We start from the raw sequence: 18,932 nt of genomic DNA, 5'->3' as shown, positions 1-18,932 counted from the left end.
CTTTATATGTTAATAATAGCATTATTAAGGAGGATTCTGTATTTCACTGGGAGTAAGTGAAGGGAAGCAAGAATAGGTGTGATATGTGAGAGTCGGCTAGTTTTTGTCAGTCTCACTGCTCAGTACTACACTGACTAAACGATAGCCTAAGGAGGACTAAGTGACACAAGTATAAAATTAATTACTATAATCAAGGGAGAAGAAAATGAGTGAACTAAAAGTTCCAAATAATTAAATGACAGCAAAAGCTTTGATTTTTGCAATATTTCTTAAATGAAGGACGAAAGACCGGATGAACTTACAGATGTGCGATTCAAAATTTAAATGTTGTTCAAAGATGAGTGTAAAAAAGATCACTCATAGTGATTAAAACTTATTTTTAATTTTCTTTTAGCTCACTCTTTTAACATCTGTCATCAACCCTGTTGGTCAGAATAATAAAAAATTGAGGCATGCTACCTAAAGCTAGCACCTAGCTAGTGACTACAGTTTAGCATTTAGCCTGATTAAAATCCTTGTTCAGTACAAGAGCCCAAAACTAAAATGCATGCCAAAATGCTTTGTGACTAGCTAATATAAGAGCCATGCAATGAAAGGACAGAGCCAAAAAGGAATACATGTTTTTTATTCCATTTAATATCTGTGTTTCCACTATGTGCTACCAGTGCTAACAGGTTAGCCATTTGCAATTTTACATGGCTTATTCAGCTGTTTTTCTACTTTTGAGTAATCAAAAACGAAATAACGCAGCTTCTGAAAGAAAACTCAGCTTTATTAGGCACTGGTGAATGTGATGAAAGAGTTTTGTTTTTCCCACACGCTCCATCCCATGAGTAAAAAAAGTTAAAGTTAGCTGCTAGGTGAAGCCACGAAGACGTTTATCTGCCCAGTCTAGGTCGCTCTCTCTCCTGCTTCTCCTGGCCCTGATTGCAGAATGGCTTTTACAAGGAGCCATCTCTCGCCCTGGCAACTTTGTGTGACCTTGTGGGACTGAATAAGACTGTAAAATTGATTCAGCTCCCGTAATAAAAGAGCACACACATTATCAGCATTCTAATTATAATTAATACAGGCAGCAGCGGCAGACCCATTATTTACGATGGGGGCCCATGGTAAGCAAACACAATAATAATCTGCTTCATATTTTTATTGATATGTTGATGAATGGCTCTCTTTCACACAAAACACCAATGGAATGTTTCAGTGGCCGATCATACAAGTGCTGATTATTTCACTGCCAATTTCCTTCACCCCTGCTCACCTCCCGCCTCGCCTTTCCTTCAACCTCTCCTCTTCAGGCTTTCATTAGCCCTTTGTGTGTATCACCTTAAGTCCCTGACTCCAAACCTCATTACAGAGAGCTGGGTCAGGTGATAGAGTCGACTAACCTCAAGGAGGTGAATTACTGTCAGAAATAAACAGTCCAGCGGCAACATCACACAGATGTCCGCCTGCTTTTCAAAGAAATACCTGGCACATTGTTTGAAAAGAGACCTGTGTCTAAAGGAGTCTCAAGCAGCCAGAGATATTTCAAAAGATGTTGAATATTAAATTCTGTGTCAGTAATGGTTTCATTCTGCGGTTTTCAGTCGAGAGGCCAGACCACTATAAAGTTTTGGCTGATTTAATTTGTACAATAAAAAATTCTCATAAAAGGTCCCTCAGTGACTTTTAGACCCACTGACTGCACACGCCAGTGTTGTAACACTTCCTGAATCGTGTGCAAAAATAAAAAATAAGAATAGCAACAGTAACAATATTTATTCTTCTTATTTGATTGCTTGTTGGCTTTATCTTTCAGCTCCAAAGCATCTGTGTTTAAATACAGTTCCAGTGGTAGAAAAAGCTTTTTATGCGAGGTTAAAATCCCCCCTTTTCTCAGTGGATTATATACTAGTTACAGGATGGAGACTGTTGGCATAGAATAAGAGAATACTTCTATACTGAATAGTGTCTCAATATTTTCTATCCAGCGAATATCTGGTTTACTGAACACAAAGGACCCTACTGCCTCACAGTCAAAGTGTGTAAAATAAAAAGACAGCAACCTTCATATCTAGGTTATCCTTTATAATTAGGTGTCTATGTAGCTTATGCCATTTCCCCTGTTTGATAATTGTAGTCCATCCCTCCTAATTTTGCAGAGAGTCAGAAAAATGCTTATTTGTGCCTATCTTTCTTATTAATTCTCTTCACAAATCCTTGATTATTTTCCAATCCTTTCCTCTGATATCTCTGGCACTGTTTGTCTGTTTCACTCACTCCTCCACTGAGCAGTCTGCCTTCCTTCTCAATCGCCTGTTTTGTTTCCCGTTTTAATGAACAGTTGGATTCTTTTATTTCTCTACAAGTGCTGGATTTGCCTTATCACCCCCCGTCCCTTTGAGGGTTGCCAATTGGTTTTATCCATGGATGTATCATTTCTTAGGCTTCCTCTTTTTTTCTCCACAAAGAGAAAGAACCACTCCGTCAACAAGCCTCTCCGGAGCCAGAGATTAAAAACCTCAACATCACCTACCTTCCAGCGCTACTCCCAACTGGTTTGTGTAAAACTCAATTAAACTTGTCCCCACTGAATTTCACATTACAGTACATTAAAAGGAAATTCTTCAAGCGTGATGACAAAGCTCAAACCTAGCTTCAGAGCCGCTATTTAGGAGCTTTCCTAAACGCTCTAGTCTTCGGGGTTTTAGCCTCATGTCGGTGGAAAAGGCGCCAAAAGCACAAAGACAAAGAGAAGGTCTCTTTTGACTTGAGTGAAAAACAAACTTTATGATTTATTTATTTGCAGACACCCTGAAAGTCGCAGCCTCTGCTTGAGACGCTGCATACAAACGAGGTCTGAGTCTGTCAATTTAACTCCCGACAAAAGGCAAACTGCAGCCTTTTGATGATTAAAGGTAGCCGCGCTCACAAGTAAGCAGGGTGTAATGACGGTTGTCAGCCATGTGACGGTAGCCATCTTTCCTAAATACAGATGTTAATCTTTGGTGTAGATTTTTGATCTGGATTTCAGAGACGCTGCAATTCAATAACAAATTATTCCGCCACCTTCGTGCGATCTGCCTGGGTGGAAAGGGAGTGTTCAGCCGAGCGTCGCGCTGACAGAAAGAAACATCGCAGGTCGATATGCGAGTTAACTTCACTCACGTGTGATTATATGCACTTTCAACTACATGACTGCAAACCAGAGATTGAAACACAGGGGGAGGCGGATACCTGAGACGGTGTTCCTTTATGAATAGCATCTATTATTTTGCAGTTTGTGTCCTCCTACTGAGTGTAGCATGGGAGCGGCGTGGTTTCCTACAAGGCAGAACGAGAAGGAGCTTGGCTTTGCTTCAGCCAGGTCGGCTTTACAAGAGGGGAATCTGGAGACAGATTCCACTTCACTCGTTCTCTTGTTCTTCCCCCATGTAGACGTCCCTCCCTGCAGCCCAAGAATTTAAGGGCGGCTTTGAACCCATCGCGCTGTTCTTCAACGTCGCAACATGCGCGAGTGCTCGTCTTCACCCCTCCCCCACTCGTCAGCAACCCAAAAGGTGTTTTCGTGCTGAGATTAGTGGATGAGGTGCAGTCTGTGTTTTGGGCCAAACATGCCCATCCTTTGACACAAAGGCGGACTCTGACTTCGACTGGGCTACAGACCAAGATCACGCTCCCTTGTCTCCTCCGCTTCCTCCTCAATCCTCTCCAACACATGACATGTGTCACCGCCACAGATCTGCACTGGACGATACGAGCAGTTCAAGGTCAGGGCAAATCCCCAAAGCAGAGAAAAGAGAGGGGTTGGGGGTTGGGGGGGGATCTCATAGAACCCACCCCCTTTTTTTTTATTCCCAGTGATGAACTATTTAAAAAGTTCATTTCTCCTAAATGCTTAGCATATTTCATGGTGCTATAATGTGAGCACTATAATGTGAAATCTCCATTAGCCAAAGATGGGCGCTGCAGTAATGCAATGGATATGTCAATTTTCTTGTTCTGGAAAAAAAAAAGGAAGTTTTGTAGGGATTTAAACCCATGTAATATTCATATTTTCTATTTCAGAGCACAATAGCCGGCAAGGAACTAAAGTGATTATACATAGCCAGAGTCAAACTCTGGAGCCGTTATCTATTATGGTTTAATAAATCAACAGGGACAGAGCAGGGTGGACAAATATCCTGGTAACATTTTGCTGCCTTCTCCTCAACCAAACGTGTCTGATGAGATGAAAAATGGGATAAGAAATACTGAAATAAAGAAGTGTTTTCCATGGAATTACACGAGTGGGGACGTCCACAGATCTTGCATTTTCATGCATCAGTTTTGTGAATCTGCACTCGCAGGTCTCGAGCGACAAAACTTCAATTAACTCCAAGCTACACCAGTGACAAAATATTATTCAGTCCAAAATGCATTTCTGAGGCCAGGTTAACTCAGACAGGAAGGGAAAAGGGGCCACCGTGTAATTATTTGGTACTTACAATGTCCTACACTTCAGATTTGTGAGGATGGCGAGCAGAAAATCTGTTTACTATGGAGCCGAGTTGCTCACTCTCTTCTGTGAAGCCTTTGAATAATTCATGGTGAGAGCCATAGGCATATGCGGTGGAAAAGTGTTAGAGAATATCACACCAAAGATGGCATCCTCCATTATGTGCACTGTGCCCGGCGTGCCCACAGACCTCACATAATGTAATTGGATAAAAGTCAGATGCTGCATATTGAGAAGCTACATAAGGCAGTGATATTCTTCAGAGCCTCTGAAAAGTGCTAATTGACTCAAAAAGCAGCTACAGGAAAAGGACTGCATGCCTTATTGTCTTCATATATTTATCTCCAGCACCTCATTACTTTTTCGTGCAGTTACAAGAAATAAGTGGAATAAATTTACTTACTACAGCTTGTGTTCAAAAAGCATGACCTCTCCCAAATAGAACAAGAGAGGGGGGCGAAGAACAACACGTCTTAATTTAAAGTGTCATTATTCCGACTTGGTCCAGCAAAGATGTTTTTGTTGTCATTTTACTTCTGTTGACAACTCGTCTCTTCGTGATGTTAGCGACTGAGACGATGTGACATGTGTTTTACATATCAAAACTGCCAAGCCTTTCATTTAAAGAGGCTTCATCTTCACTGACAACATGTTTATTGACAGGTAAAGCCCCAGAGATTAGACATGCCGGTCTAATTAGTCTCTCCCTCCGCTCCTGTATTTACACAGCTGAAGCCCCCTAGAGAGGAAGGTTGATCAGACAAAAACCAGCCAACCAGTGGTCAAAGTAGTATTCAGATCTTTTATCTGACTAAAAGTACCACTGCTGCACTGCAAAAGCTACTTTGGGTTGCTTCCTTATTCGCAAGGGGTCACCACGGGACAGCAGGTAGCTCCACATGTTTTGATTTGGCAGATGCCCTTCCTGACACAACCTCAAAAGGATTTTGTATCTCCTCCTGGAATCAAACCGTGGATCTTTTCAAACTCAGCCCGTGCAAAAAATACATAACAATACTTGAACTTCATCGTCAGTTCAGCGCCTGTGAAGCTTGATTTTTGCTGGTGCTGTACAACAAGGTAGAATTTGAAATAAACTCCCGGGTATTTAACAGCGTTGGGGAGAAGCCAGCTTAGATAATACTTGACAGCAATACTTGACAACCCTGCAATCCAACCAAAAACACTTGGAGACTTGTTTTTAATTGAAACCTGGTTCCTCTGGTGGGAGACCAGTTATGGTAGCTGCCTTCCAAAGTTTCACAACCCAAGCAGAAACACACGTCGTTAGATGTTTTAGGCATTTCAAGAACATATCAATTTGGATTCCATTCTAAAGTAAAAAATGTAGCAAACCTTCCAAAAATGTAATATTTTCAAATGTTTGGCGTATCGACAACAAATCAAAACCATTGCTTGAATGATTACTGGCTAAGCCACTAACTGAATTGTTTCATTTGAACAATATGCTTGAACACATTTTTTATATGTAGTCAGGTAGACATGTCAGGTACAATGAAACAGAAATATTGGATTGGAATATAAGTGCGAGTACCTTAAATCTGTATGTTAGTACAGTACTTGAGTAAATCCAGCACAGAAGCTAACACTAAAGGAAGAGGGGACGATGATGGATGCGGCAGCCATGTAACTGTAGAAAGGAGTCGGTGGGCAGGCTTGCTTAATTCGTGACATGAAATATTACCTGCAGCGTTCGACAGAGCGGACCCGCTTGGATGGCGGGAGAGATAGCATCCATCCTCTCAGTATAAGAAACAAACAAACAAACAAAAGCTCCAAAACCTCTGACCCGACAAAGGAAGTACAACTGATAAGTTAGTAGCAATTTCTCCCTCTTCTCCTGCTCCTCTCGCTTTTCTTTGAATAGCATTTCTCTGCCTTTGGCCCCAGTTTCACCTTGCTACGCCTGTGCCCTTCTATTAAAGGTGGTAATGGCTGCCAACTTCCCTCAGGCCTTCTTTTTAATATTTGTCACTCATGAAAGAAAAGGGGGGATTGGGAGATGATAAATCTTACTTTTGCCAGCTAAGGGCTTCTATCTCAGAAACAGAATAAAATCCAGTCCCAAAACACTGCTGTGCGCATTAGGAAGCTGTGGGTTTAAGCCTTGTCCGCCATGATCAAACTAGGATTTATGAAGCATCATAACTCCCGACAACATCCAGCGGCTTATTAATTTTATATATTTCTGTCCATTCCCTGATATTCCCAGCCTTGACAGTCACTCAAGATAAGCCAAAAGCGTTCTGACAGGATGGAGTGTGTGTATATTTTTCACTGTTCTGCCCGCTCCCCCTCCAGTTGAATAGCTTTAGTAGAAACCTTGAGGCTGCTGTGATGTGATTCGTCTCTGTTTTTTGTCTTCACTTGCAACCTTCCCATTTGTAAGGGCCCTTAAATCAGCCTTGCACTCTGCTGAGCCATGAGAAAGGGCCTGGCAGAGACGGGGAGGGAGGCGGGTGAAGCGGATTTTTGTGCACGCGTACGGGTTTTAACGTATGTTTACGCACACGCAAAGAAGGTGGGAGGGAGAGAAGGAGGCGACCGGCTCCACCAGAGTATCACACGTGTGGTTGAATTTTAATCAAAACACTCACTAATCACCATTTACAGGCCGTCTATATAAAGGCCTGTTCTCCGATATGAGAGGGCAACATGCTGATAGGGTTTAATTTAACTGGAGTCTAGGTCGGAGGCTTGATTTAATGCGACCCACAGGAAAACTGAGCAGGAGGGAGAGAGAGACAGGAATGGTAGCTCTTTGTGCAATGATCACATAAGTTCACATCAATAAAGCCCCAACCCATTACCAGAAACACTACATGAAAGAGGAGGGGCCCACAGTGGGCACTGGCTGCTCGTCACGTACTGTAACGACAGAACTGGCTCCAACTCTCCTGACAGCTGCTTCACTTTTCTGACGAGCTACGCAGAAGAATCGGGGGCAGGATCTCAACAGGCTGTGTTGAGATATAACTCCTTTAACCTCCTGAACCCTCATTTCCCTGTTAAATTTTGCCCTAAATTAGAAGAGGGCACATTCTGCCGTAACATGCATTTGTGCATGTTTGTTCCAACAACTATTTAAAGCCACATGATGTTGGTTTTATTTGAATTATTCCCTGGCAGGTGTTGGCAAACGAACGAAACGTTAAGACATTTCTTTACCTATAAATCTTCAAATGTGAGATCGGCGTCATCCTTTGGACAATAATTATTAACAACGCCTTCCATTATGTATGTGGTGGTTGTCATCTTTTTTAGGTTTGCATTTTTATATGATAAACCCGCAAGTCAACACGAAAGCAGAAATCTTGTGAACAACCCTGTTTATTGCAGTTGTTCTCAAACACTGACGGGGTCTCAAGTATGCCACCAATCTGGTTGGAACTATGTTGAATCAATATGACATTTTTTAGTGAGGAATAAACAAATAGTTTGCTAATGCTTGGCTCTATTTCACAAAAATTCAACTAGTATCCTTTTTTATTGGTAATATCTGCTTTTGAAGCAGGGGAGGCCCCCCCAAAAAAGTTTGAGTACCACTGCATTTCAGACTGATTAAAAAAAACACCCTTCTTCCTCCTCGTTAAGGGTTTGTCATCAGTAAGTTTCTTGTGCTTGTTAAAAAGCAAAAAATAGATTAACATTTTTTCATATCAAATGTAATGCAATCATTAACACTTAATTACTGTGAAAATAAATAAATAAAATAAGTGAATCCAGATGTCTCTGCATGTGTTCTGTGGTGTGGGAGAATCACACATTATCACTATTCATGTCTGGTGATGGGGTTGCTGCAGGTCACTTCCAATTTATTCCAAGCAGCTGAAGAAGTTATATTTCGCCTTGCTTGAGGACACTCTGGAGAAGTAACTAAAAGAATTAACAAAACAATGTTCTCATTCATTTACTCAAACTGCTCAAGATCTAAAACAAACTTTCTTCTGAAGCCAGAAGCTACCCGCTAATTCTCTAAGCCTCTGTTGCTTGTGCTCTGGCTACGACCCTGACCAAGCTAACTAGCCACAGTGGCTATCACACCCACCAGTGTCTGACTAAGACCCTAGCATGCACTAGCCAGCTACAGCCCCGGTGACTGAAGCACACAGTGGTGAGAAGGCAGGCAGGATGTAATCTCCAGGAGCTGTTGATACAGGGAAACACACAAGGTTTGGGTCAAAGGGATTAAAATGGTGGAGGTGCTGGCTGTATGAAGAAGAGGGGCTGCGAAATAGTGGCGGGAGCAGCGGGCGAGCCACCCCATAACAGAGAGGAGTGGGGAGATTACAGGGAAAATGGCGCAAGGGGGATTCCTGCAAGGAGAAGGGAAGCAGTGACTCCAAATGGCATTGGAACACAGCATTAGCGGCCGCTATTCAACAGTATGCAGGCTTAGCGGGCTCAGGGCATCGGGAGAGAGGTGGTCGTGTTGATGGCGAGTTTCTGTAGGTGACAGGTGCGAGGAAGTCATCTTCACAGCTCCACTTGAAGACTTTCTCTCATACTGCTCAGTCACCCCCTCTGTGACTGTGACTGTCTAAACATTGTCAATGCCAGAAACAAAAAGTTAAAAAAAGAAAAATCAAATCTTTAAACAAAGGAGGCCAGCTCTGCGGGGTGATATTGCACGAGGAGAGTTTTAACTGAGCCCTTCATGCCTATGCAAACCGCACATGGTTTGGATAGAGTTCCATCAACAAAACATGTCAATCACCCCTCCGTGAAAAAGGGAGAGATACGAGACTGAAACCTATCTCGCACAGACCCAAATACTGTACTCACGTCTTCCATTTCACAGTGTGTGGGAGAGCGGGGGTTCAAAAAAAAAAAAAAAATCTTACATCGCTCATTTTTTTCCTCCTCAATCCAGCTATCCAAGGGCTCAGATTCCAGTTACATTTCACATTGAATAGACTTGTGTTTCCAGCAGTCTAGCCCTCTTCTAGTATGCTGGCTAGTGGAGCGATGACAGATTGGTTTCCACTCACTGCATGGGGGAGCACAATGGAGTGGCTTTGACAGAGTTAAGAGAAACAGTGCATCAGCACCCCCCCCCAACAATCTCTCTTTTTCCTCACACGCGCACACACACACTCACACACGCCTCTTTCTTCCACTCTCTCTCCATTTCTTCTTTCTCCCTCTCTCTCTTCCCTGGGGCTTAGAGAATGGATGGCCCTGTCTGACCTGGACGACACTGATGTCTAGTCCTCTACACTACTGTACCTACAGCACGGCTGTCTGCCCGCTCGCCTCTCTGTCCACTCTTTCTCGCTTTTACACACATACACGGCGAACAGGGGCACCCATCTCTGTCACACGGCGCCAACAGGCAGAGGTCAGTAGAGCTCAGGTACTAAAGCAGCCTGGAGGAGGTAGGGATTTGCTCATAAGTGGCCAGTATCGCTGTCACGCTGAAGAAACAACAAGTACAACAGCCTTAAAAATGTAAAAAATTGGAACTATAATTGTAAGAAAAAAGAAATAGAGAACAATGCTAAATCAGTTTTGAAGGACCTAGCGCCATATCAGAAGCTGGGAATTATTTTCATCTTGGACGATTCTGGATTACGGCCTATACAAAGTGAGTGGCAAATCATAGTGTCATGTGTGGGTGGTTTCATGAAGAAGAGCAGAGTTTATGCCCATCGCTAGCATTCAATTAATATTTGCCTTTTGAGGTAACCTTAACCCTACCCTCACCTAACCCTGACTATCCTTAACCAGAGACTGTAACTTCACTGGCGTCCACTTTTACTAAAGAGAAAAAATACTGAAGAAAGATTTAATATCAGCTCAATATCTCTAAATTTGCACTAACGCTACTAGAAAGGGGATTTTTTTTCAGCATGTACGCACTGGACATGTTACAGAGCAAGAGAAACTTGTTATCTGGTTAAAGTCTGACAGCTAAAACTGCACGATTAAGGTTTGGAAAGGGAACGATTTGTGCCACAGGAGTTCAGTCTCTGTTGGTAAAGACAATCTCAATTCTTTTCTGACCGCAGAAACTCTCCATGTGAACTGTACTCGATGACCAAACACAACTTTGATTGCCAAATAAAGATAAAACGCTGACAATATGATCAAGTATGGCATTGATAGACTGTTGATGTCAATGTCCTCACCCATTGCATTAAACATTTAGCTCAGACACTTGATCGCATGATAAAATAACCCACAGATAGGGGGCTAATACTGCAGGAGCCTTGCAGTTGTATTCCTCTGCAACAAGAAAAAAAATACTGTGATATCCCACTGATACGCTGCTCTAAAGACTATGGGACCATGTTTTGTTTTTTTTCTCAGCCAGGTGGATGTGCAATCAATAAAATGGATTAGCTGCAAAGGTATGTACAAAGGTTATCACCGAGCTCTCCTGCATGAACACAGTGGCGACCCCACAAAACAATTTTGTAATGTCTCATGCTATTTCTTCAGAGGAAATCTGATTATGTTTTGCCCAGGCTAAAAATTGATTTGCAGGGGAGTATACATTATCAAAGGAAAAATGGCTCCTGCAGTACCGGGCCTTATGGCTTGACTGAATTGTTATTTCTAACACTGTTTTATACGCCGACTGTATCACTGTAACACAGTCAGCGTTGCACACTTCCTTTTCTTTCTCAATAACAACTTTTCTTTCCCCGTCATGTCCCTCTTTCCTTCTCTGTGTGCTTTTTTTGTTCATAGCACGATCGTCTCCTCGCTCCCTTGGCACTTCAGAGTTTCACCCTGACTCATTTTCACCTGTTTAGTTCCACTCGCTGCGGTCCTGTGTCAACCCTCACACAGACTTTAACCAGGTGGCTTTCCATCACGCTGACTGACGATCTGAACACCCTTCCACCCAAGTGATTCCTCTATCTCTGTCCCTCCATCTCACTTTCTCTCTCTCTCTCTCTCTCTCACACACACATACAATGTGACCCCCCTTAAGTCTGATGAAACAACCCTCTCTGCCCATCTCCAAAAAAAAAGAGAAGAAACTGTGTGGAGGAGCAGAAAGGCCCCTCACTCAAGCTCTCAGCTTTTGTCTCTGATTATCCCTGCACACACACACACACACACACACACACACTCCACCTCTCATCCTGCTCCTGGATCTTGTGTGTGTATGTGTGTTTAAGGTGGGGGGGGGGGGGGGGGGGGGGACTCTGACCAATGGCATCCAACAGCAGGGCTTTATCCTGAAGCACACTGACAATGCTTTTCACACCTACTTACCACAGCAGAGATGGAGGCGGCGGGCTGGATCATGCCCAGGCCTAAAAGCAGGCTAAGGGCTTTTAGAAGACACACAGAATAGACTCTTTAATTACTGACTCAAGATCCCGCAGTAGATTACAAAAAAAAAGAAAAAGAAAAACCCTCACAGAGGCTTATTTTCATATCTGCAGAATTTTTCAATGAATATAAAAACGGTCATTGATTATGCCGTTAAGGGAGGGACGTTAAGCAGGGAAATAATAAAGTACATATAATCACATTAGCTTGCGGTGATTAATGTAATAAAATGTGATCTTTTTTTCCCCATCTGTATTGAACACATTCAATACTGAGGAGACATGCTGCAAATACTAAGAAGCAGCTTCCTTAATATCCACTTAACTAGCTCTGTGTGCAAAGACATCTGCGAAAGCACCGCAGATAACTCAAGGAACATACTTGGCCTGATAGGAAGAGGAATGACGAGGGGGGGGGCAAAATCCTAAATAATGACTCATGTGTTCTTTTGATGCTCATACTTGCATTACTTGGAGCACAAACGATTGTGTGTGTGTGTGTGTGTGTGTGTGTGTGTGTGTGTGTGTGTGTGTGTGTGTGTGTGTGTGTGCGTGTCTTCCATCCCAGGGACACAATCCTTCCTACGTGATCAATACCAAAGCATTTCTGTTCATTGATTATATAATTATACAGAAATTAAATCTGTGACGCGCTCTCATGTAGCACCACTAGCTAATATAGCCAGCAGATGAGACTGAGAGGAGGGAAGAAGAGGCTTTCTCTCTACTTACTATTTTTTTCCCTTTTTTTTTTTAAAAGCACGGTGCTTAAAGCGAGCTCGGTGTAGTCCAGGTACTTCACTCAGATGATTATAATGCCACGAGGGTGCAATACATCACTCTTATTAGCCACACTGGAGCACAATGGTATCATAATTAATGGTCGCAGCAGGATTGAACGCTGCCCTGACATGGAAAAGTGGGCCTACTTAAGCTCTACAAGGCATTTAAATATGCAGAGTGAATGGCACAACCCAAACCCTCCTGCTCTAAGGACAGCCCACGCTCATTAGCCTGACACCCTCCGTGGCATTGATACAAGGACGACTGGCTAAACTCTCAGGCAGGCGCACGCGTGCGCACGCACACACAAAACAAGAAATCACAAGCACACATACACAAACACAAAATGTGCAGCGACTACAGTGACAAAATGTTAAACAGCGAGATATGACTAGAACAATCTTGTCCCTCATCAGTGCCCATCACTTCTTTTACATTTCCCCCCTTGCATTGTTGTTTTTGTCTCAAGGCTTAGTCTGCACTGAATGCAGATGGACATATATGTGTCAGCAGCCATTATGTGAATTTTCGGTAATGGCGTTTGGTCTGCCTTTGTGTGTGTGTGTGTGTGTGTGTGTGTGTGTGTGTGTGTGTAGCAAATGTGCATGCTGTAGCAGAGTGTGTTGTCTGGTGCTTGTGCTATACTGTCTAGCATGGGCAAAACTGCCTGCTCGGTGGGAGAACAATGCACATAAAAGGCTGTCGGAGGAAGCGTCTGGAGCTGACGTCTTTCACGTGGCTCTGAATGGAGCAGCGGTGGGAAGTGGCCGTGTGTGCGTGCGTGTACTTTATATGCTTACGACTGAGACAGAAGAAAAAAATCACAGAGAAAACGCCCTCTTCAATATGTCTCCTGACTATGTTTGTAAAAAATGAGACAAGAGAAAATAAAGAGTATGCGTTCCTGTTTCAGTCATGTGCGATGACATGTGCATGAATGCCTCCTAAAAGCAGGTGTGGGATGTTAAGTCCTCTCAGATTGGTGTATGATTTGGATTTTCCACTCCTCCTCTTCTCTTCCTATCCTGTTCGTAAAACCCGCTACATAACTTCTCCTAAAAGAAGAAGGAAAAAAAAAAACAAAACAGTGTAGATGCCACTCAGGAGCTGCCGCGTGCCTAAAACCAGCAGCTCCTCTCCACACGGCTCACTCCAGCCTGACCGTACCGAGTTATCGCGTGGCTCAGTGCAATCAATTATTGCTGCAGTGGAATCATTAATAATTTCCTAATGAAAACGATTCTGTTGATCTCTGTTGTCTTTTAATTAAACATAATTAGTCGGCTGCTCGGAGCTGTGGTGGGGACTCCTTTAGGGTACAATTTTGTTTTAATACACTGATAATGGAATTTTTACATTGTGTCAGTTGTTTAGTTATTATTCAGTCACACTATTTCGCTATGTTCCTAGATAACAGATAATAACCCTCGCACCTTCTATTCGCTGCAGTCATTTTGAAATAGGAGGGTCGAAATGAACAATTAAATTTTGAACTGTAAGAGTCCTCTCCTCTCACTGTTTCATGGCGCACGCTGCCAGGGTGCAGTGCGCGAAACGTTGCAAGTTTGACGCCTTCATTTCACAGGGGGGAAAAACTCAAAATGTCTTTGCATTTTTCTTTTCTTTTCTTTTTTTTTTTTAGAGAGAGTCTGATAGATACTACATCTGTCCTGTCAGGTCACGCAAGTTCACCATATTGCCTCAGCGGTCTGCTGCTCTGGATCAGTGGAAAGAGCAAATGAAGGCATAAAAAAGGATCTGATTGTGAGGACTTAGAGAATCTGAAATGACACAAAGACGCAGAGATTTAGCTAATTCCGCACCGTCCGAGCTTATGTAAAACGGCCTAGTTACACTGGTCAATTTCTACACGAACAATGTGGCCAAGTTGCTCTGGAGACTTATTGGACATGCTGTATCTGAATGTGGTCTGGCTTAAGAGGCTTACATTCCAAAAGTTTCGGTGACCTCTGAATAATGCCACGTAATGTGGTCACGTTAACTGTGTATAGTTTCACCTGGCTTACCGTAGATATCAGGTATAAGCGCAATTGAGGTTCAAAGCAAGGATGAACCGAATCATCGTGCGTGGCACCTCACTCCTAAAAAATGTCGTGTTTTTATTCAAATTGATTTATTGTTATTTGTAAGTTCAGATGTGACTGTGTCTGATTGAACTTGGATGCCCTGCAGCAGAGGAAAGGCCTCACATAATGGGAACATAGTATGATTAAAATATGCCTGAATTATTTACCATACGCATGGGCACTGAAGTACACCTATCTGCTGCTGTAAGGGTTAAATGTGATCAAAAAGTCCCCCTACAAGAGGAGCATTTATTCCTGTTTGGGTAACATTTGTGGAAAAACTACACTTTAAAAATAAAAATAAAAAATTGAATGTATTCATGACTTCCTTAACCTCAGGGCAGAGAGGTCAAAAAGTTCCGAGAGGTGACTAAAGTGAGGAAATACAGCACAACACCTTATCATTAAGAAAGCTGTTTGACAGCATAAGCACATCGGTGGTCACGCTGGCTCTCTGAGCAGCTGCTGAAATCCACAATCAGGCGGGTTTGCGACATCTGAACCCCATCGCTAACACGTTCAGCCGAGAGACGTTGGACGATGAAAAGAAATCACAATGTGTCTGAATTTGTTTTCTCTGTTAAATCTCTCCCACTTTCCAGCTGCATTGTTTATCAATCTGTTGTTTATCTGTACAGAAAATTCTCCCCTGTCTCCCCTCCCTCCCTCCTGTCTGTCATTCGCTCCGTCTCCTCATTCTCCGGCGTTACTGTAACATATAATTACTCTGCAGACTTGCTGCCTGTTTCTAGAACTTCGGCGGTTCAAAGAAACTGTCGGAGTGTGGAGGAGAGCATTGTGGGAGTTCCAGGTGGATTTCTCGATAATGAGTTAGCGCAGTAGTAGGAATTGAGAGTTTTAGTAATGGCTGGCTGCTAAGGCTCTTCCTGGGAGTTTAATGTAAAACAAACAGGGCCATGCTGACAGCCTGGGAAAAACAGATATTGCACTTTTTCCCGCTTCCACTTCAGGGCTCGTGCTGTTCTCTCATTTTGAGGAAGGGGAATTCGAAGAAGAATTTATATTCATGAAACGAATGCGAATCTTAATTGGAGACATTTTAAATGACTCAAATATTACTCATGGTCTTCCACTTGTTTTTCCCCCCGCATTTTTTAAATATTCATGCTTTTCTGCTCGTCTCGATTAAGTGATACAGACGTGCAAACAGAGGGCAGGGAAAACATCATTTTGCTATAGCAACAGGAATTGCAGCATCTCAAAAACTGGGTCGAATATGTGACATTATAAGGTAAGTGTTTCTTGGTGCTGATGACCAGGGGCGCCCTGTGGGGGGACCTGACTATGCCATCCTGCTGCTTGTTACACACTCCAGTGCATGTATTATACATAACACATTGCAGGGCTACAACTCTCAGAGGAATCATTTTTGCTGAATCCAGTCCTCCCTCGCTCTGCACATATCCCCCACGCCCCCCACACACACTTCCTGACAAGTTTCGGGGATAGAGGATGAGCATTTGTACGAAAAAAATAAAATAAAAAAGCAATGCAGAAATCATAGGACAGAGCGTCCAGCACTAAGCTACAGCCACTCAAACCAATCACCATCCCTTACTTAGAGATACTCCCCCATAGATTCACACTGGCAAGCATCCAAAGTGAACTGCTACTATCTTTGCATGCAGCCATAAAGAAAGCCGAGACCACTGAAACGTGAGCCAAAGCATATTCTGCAAGCATACTGTGTATTGAGATATTCACTGTTTTCCATAAATAACGCATCTCAGGGAGCAACGAAACAGCCAACAGACGGGAAACACAGCACAGGGGTGAAGATATAAACAATCTGGGCCTCAGCTTTTCAAGGTGGGAAGAAAGTTCTTGCCGGACTCCGAGAAGCCTTTTTTTCCCTTTAGTCGGTCCGCGCCAGCGTCAACGCGATAAACACAATTCCAGCACGGCTTCAAAAAAGAAACGACAGGCGAAAAAAAAAGAAAGGAAAAAAAGACCAAATTCAATATTAAATTTGACAAAGATTTGACATTCCGGCACGCCGGCACTCCATTTCAATGTCACCTCCAGAGGGTGCGCACGCATGCAGATTGGAATATTTGAAGGAAAGCGATGAAGAAGAATGAGCAGCATAAATCGAGTCACAGTCTGGACGTAAGAGTCAAACGGCCGCGCGGCATCAAACGCTTCATCACTTTCTCAACTTCCTCCCAAGTCCAGGTGGAGAAAAAAAAGGTTGCCAGGAGCAAAAATGTGGAACAATTTTTTTTCTTTCTTTGGAAGAGAAAAAGCAAGAGAAACGGACACCCGACCCAATTTATGCAACTCGCTTTTGGTAAAGTTGCTGCAGACCAGTTCGAGTCAAGTGTGGAATAGCGCAGGCTGGATTTTGGTTTGAATCTTTGAAGTGCGCTAAAAGTTTGTTTCAAAGTCCAACACGTTGATCGCGTTCCTCCACAAGAGGTGACGAAATTTGTTTCGAGCCGAGTAATCGACTTACTGATTCTCTGAGGTGACAAGAGATATTTAACTCTGAGAATTGAATTAATTCTTTGTATTCAACATTCCCCCTATTATCGCTTATTATCAGTGGCAAGCATGTGCTGATGCTTGTGGAGGATTTAGAGTAATGAACTTATACAAGCAGAGCACAAGAGCGACTCACACAAGGGGTCGTCTGGAGATGTTATTGTGTTTTAATTTAATAAGGTCAAGTTGGAAGCGACAAACAAAGGCGCTCCCAGCTGAGGTGGCGATGATGCTGTGTGTGATGTTATCGCCAGGATACATGTATGAAGAGTGGCAGAGGAAATTCTCAAGAAGAAAAAAAAAAGAAGAAGTGAGAAATCCTGTTATTGCCCTTCTTTTTGTTTCATACAGTCACTCTGTGAGCAAAAAGATTAGAAGATTTTAAAGAAGTGCATAATCTTCTTTAACAGCTTATCAAAACTTTAATGATTTGGTGATAAAGAGCACAAAGTTAAGTAGCCGGTTAAGAGGATAACTCCCCAGTGCAGTCTAGTGATTAGTAGATGAGAATTGGGAGACCGAAAATCCGGGTTGCAAATCCCACTCCTGCCACTTATTCACTTTGAGGGAGAAGAAGCTCCATTTCAGCTTTGGGGGTATTGTCACGGGGTAATCATTTTTGAAAAGTGATAAATAGAGGCCCCCCCTACCCACCCCTTCAGAAGCCCAAACACATCTTTATTTACGTATTTATTTCGCCGTGTCTCTTTGGTTAACACCCGTCAAGACCCAATTATAGCTGCAGAAGCCATGCGCTTTCATGAGGAGTGAAGCTCCACACTTTAGTGTCAGTGCTGTGTACAGTGCGAGCATCTTCTCGTGCAATCTGCAACAAACCCAGCTCTCCACAGATCAGTTTGCGGGGCTCCTTTAATGAGGCCCTGCTGGACACAATGCAGGGGATTGAGGAGTTTATCGTCGTGACAGTGGGTCGTGGGTTTTTGGTGGGGGGGGGGGGGGGGGGGGGTTGCACGCTTTGGATTACTTTTGTATAACTAACATGGATTTTCTGACAGATAGCGGTGCTTTTCCTTTTTCTTTTCCTCAACACATGTTTACAGAAATCCACTTCTCATTGGGAAGTTGTATGAATGCAGCTGATTTATTAAAAGATGTACGACTAAAGCTTCGCCGAATTAGCCGAGAAGAACAAATGAAGCAAAGTGGCAAACACATCTCCACTCGTGCTTTTCCTCGCTATCTACCCCGAGATAGGGATTCACTTAGTATAAAAGAGTGTGGGGAGGAAAGGGGGGGGGGGGCATTAATTACCTTGTGAAATCTAAAGACCATTAACTTTGTGTGTCAAGTGATGTTTCTCAGTTCCCAATCAGAGTTTTAGAGATATAAACGACTCTTTGGATGAGGAAAACAGATATGGAGCGAGAGCGCGCCTTTCTGTGTGTCCTCGTGGGCTGTGTAGATGCAATTATTTGTGCTTGTTTGTGACTTTGAGAAGAAGAAGAGAAGGAAAGAGAGGAGGAAAAAGTAAAAGAATGACAGAGGGAGAGAGACAGGCAGAGGAGGAGTGGATGGAGGATTGTGGCGTGGTGTGCTGCGCTGCAGAGAGATAACAGGATGCCGGCGCGGCTTGCTTACCTTTGCTGTACACCACACAGTTGTTTTTGTTGTCTTCCGCTCCCTGCCAAGTCACATCCAGCAGCCACCTGGGGCCGGCGCTCAACACCACCGGGACCGTGCTCTTCGTCTTCTGGTCGAGGACAGATAACAAACACTAATCATTTGCTTATTTTGGTGATTAAAGAA

The 18,932-nt window shown here is 43.2% G+C and overlaps 1 protein-coding gene across 1 annotated transcript in view; it reads right to left on the bottom strand.

Annotated features, from left to right (window-relative positions):
- Positions 1 to 18,932, bottom strand: part of zfpm2a (zinc finger protein, FOG family member 2a) — an 89,553-nt gene that overhangs the window by 26,085 nt on the left and 44,536 nt on the right. The window contains exon 5 of the mRNA XM_026184749.1: positions 18,765 to 18,876. Within this exon, the coding sequence (XP_026040534.1) occupies positions 18,765 to 18,876 (112 nt within the window). The remainder of the gene's footprint in view (positions 1 to 18,764; positions 18,877 to 18,932) is intronic.

The sequence above is a fragment of the Astatotilapia calliptera genome, chromosome 11 (genome assembly GCF_900246225.1).
Source record: "Astatotilapia calliptera chromosome 11, fAstCal1.2, whole genome shotgun sequence".
Lineage (NCBI taxonomy): Eukaryota > Metazoa > Chordata > Actinopteri > Cichliformes > Cichlidae > Astatotilapia > Astatotilapia calliptera.
Note: the sequence above shows the minus strand (reverse complement) of the source record. Positions and strands in the feature narration are given on the sequence as shown.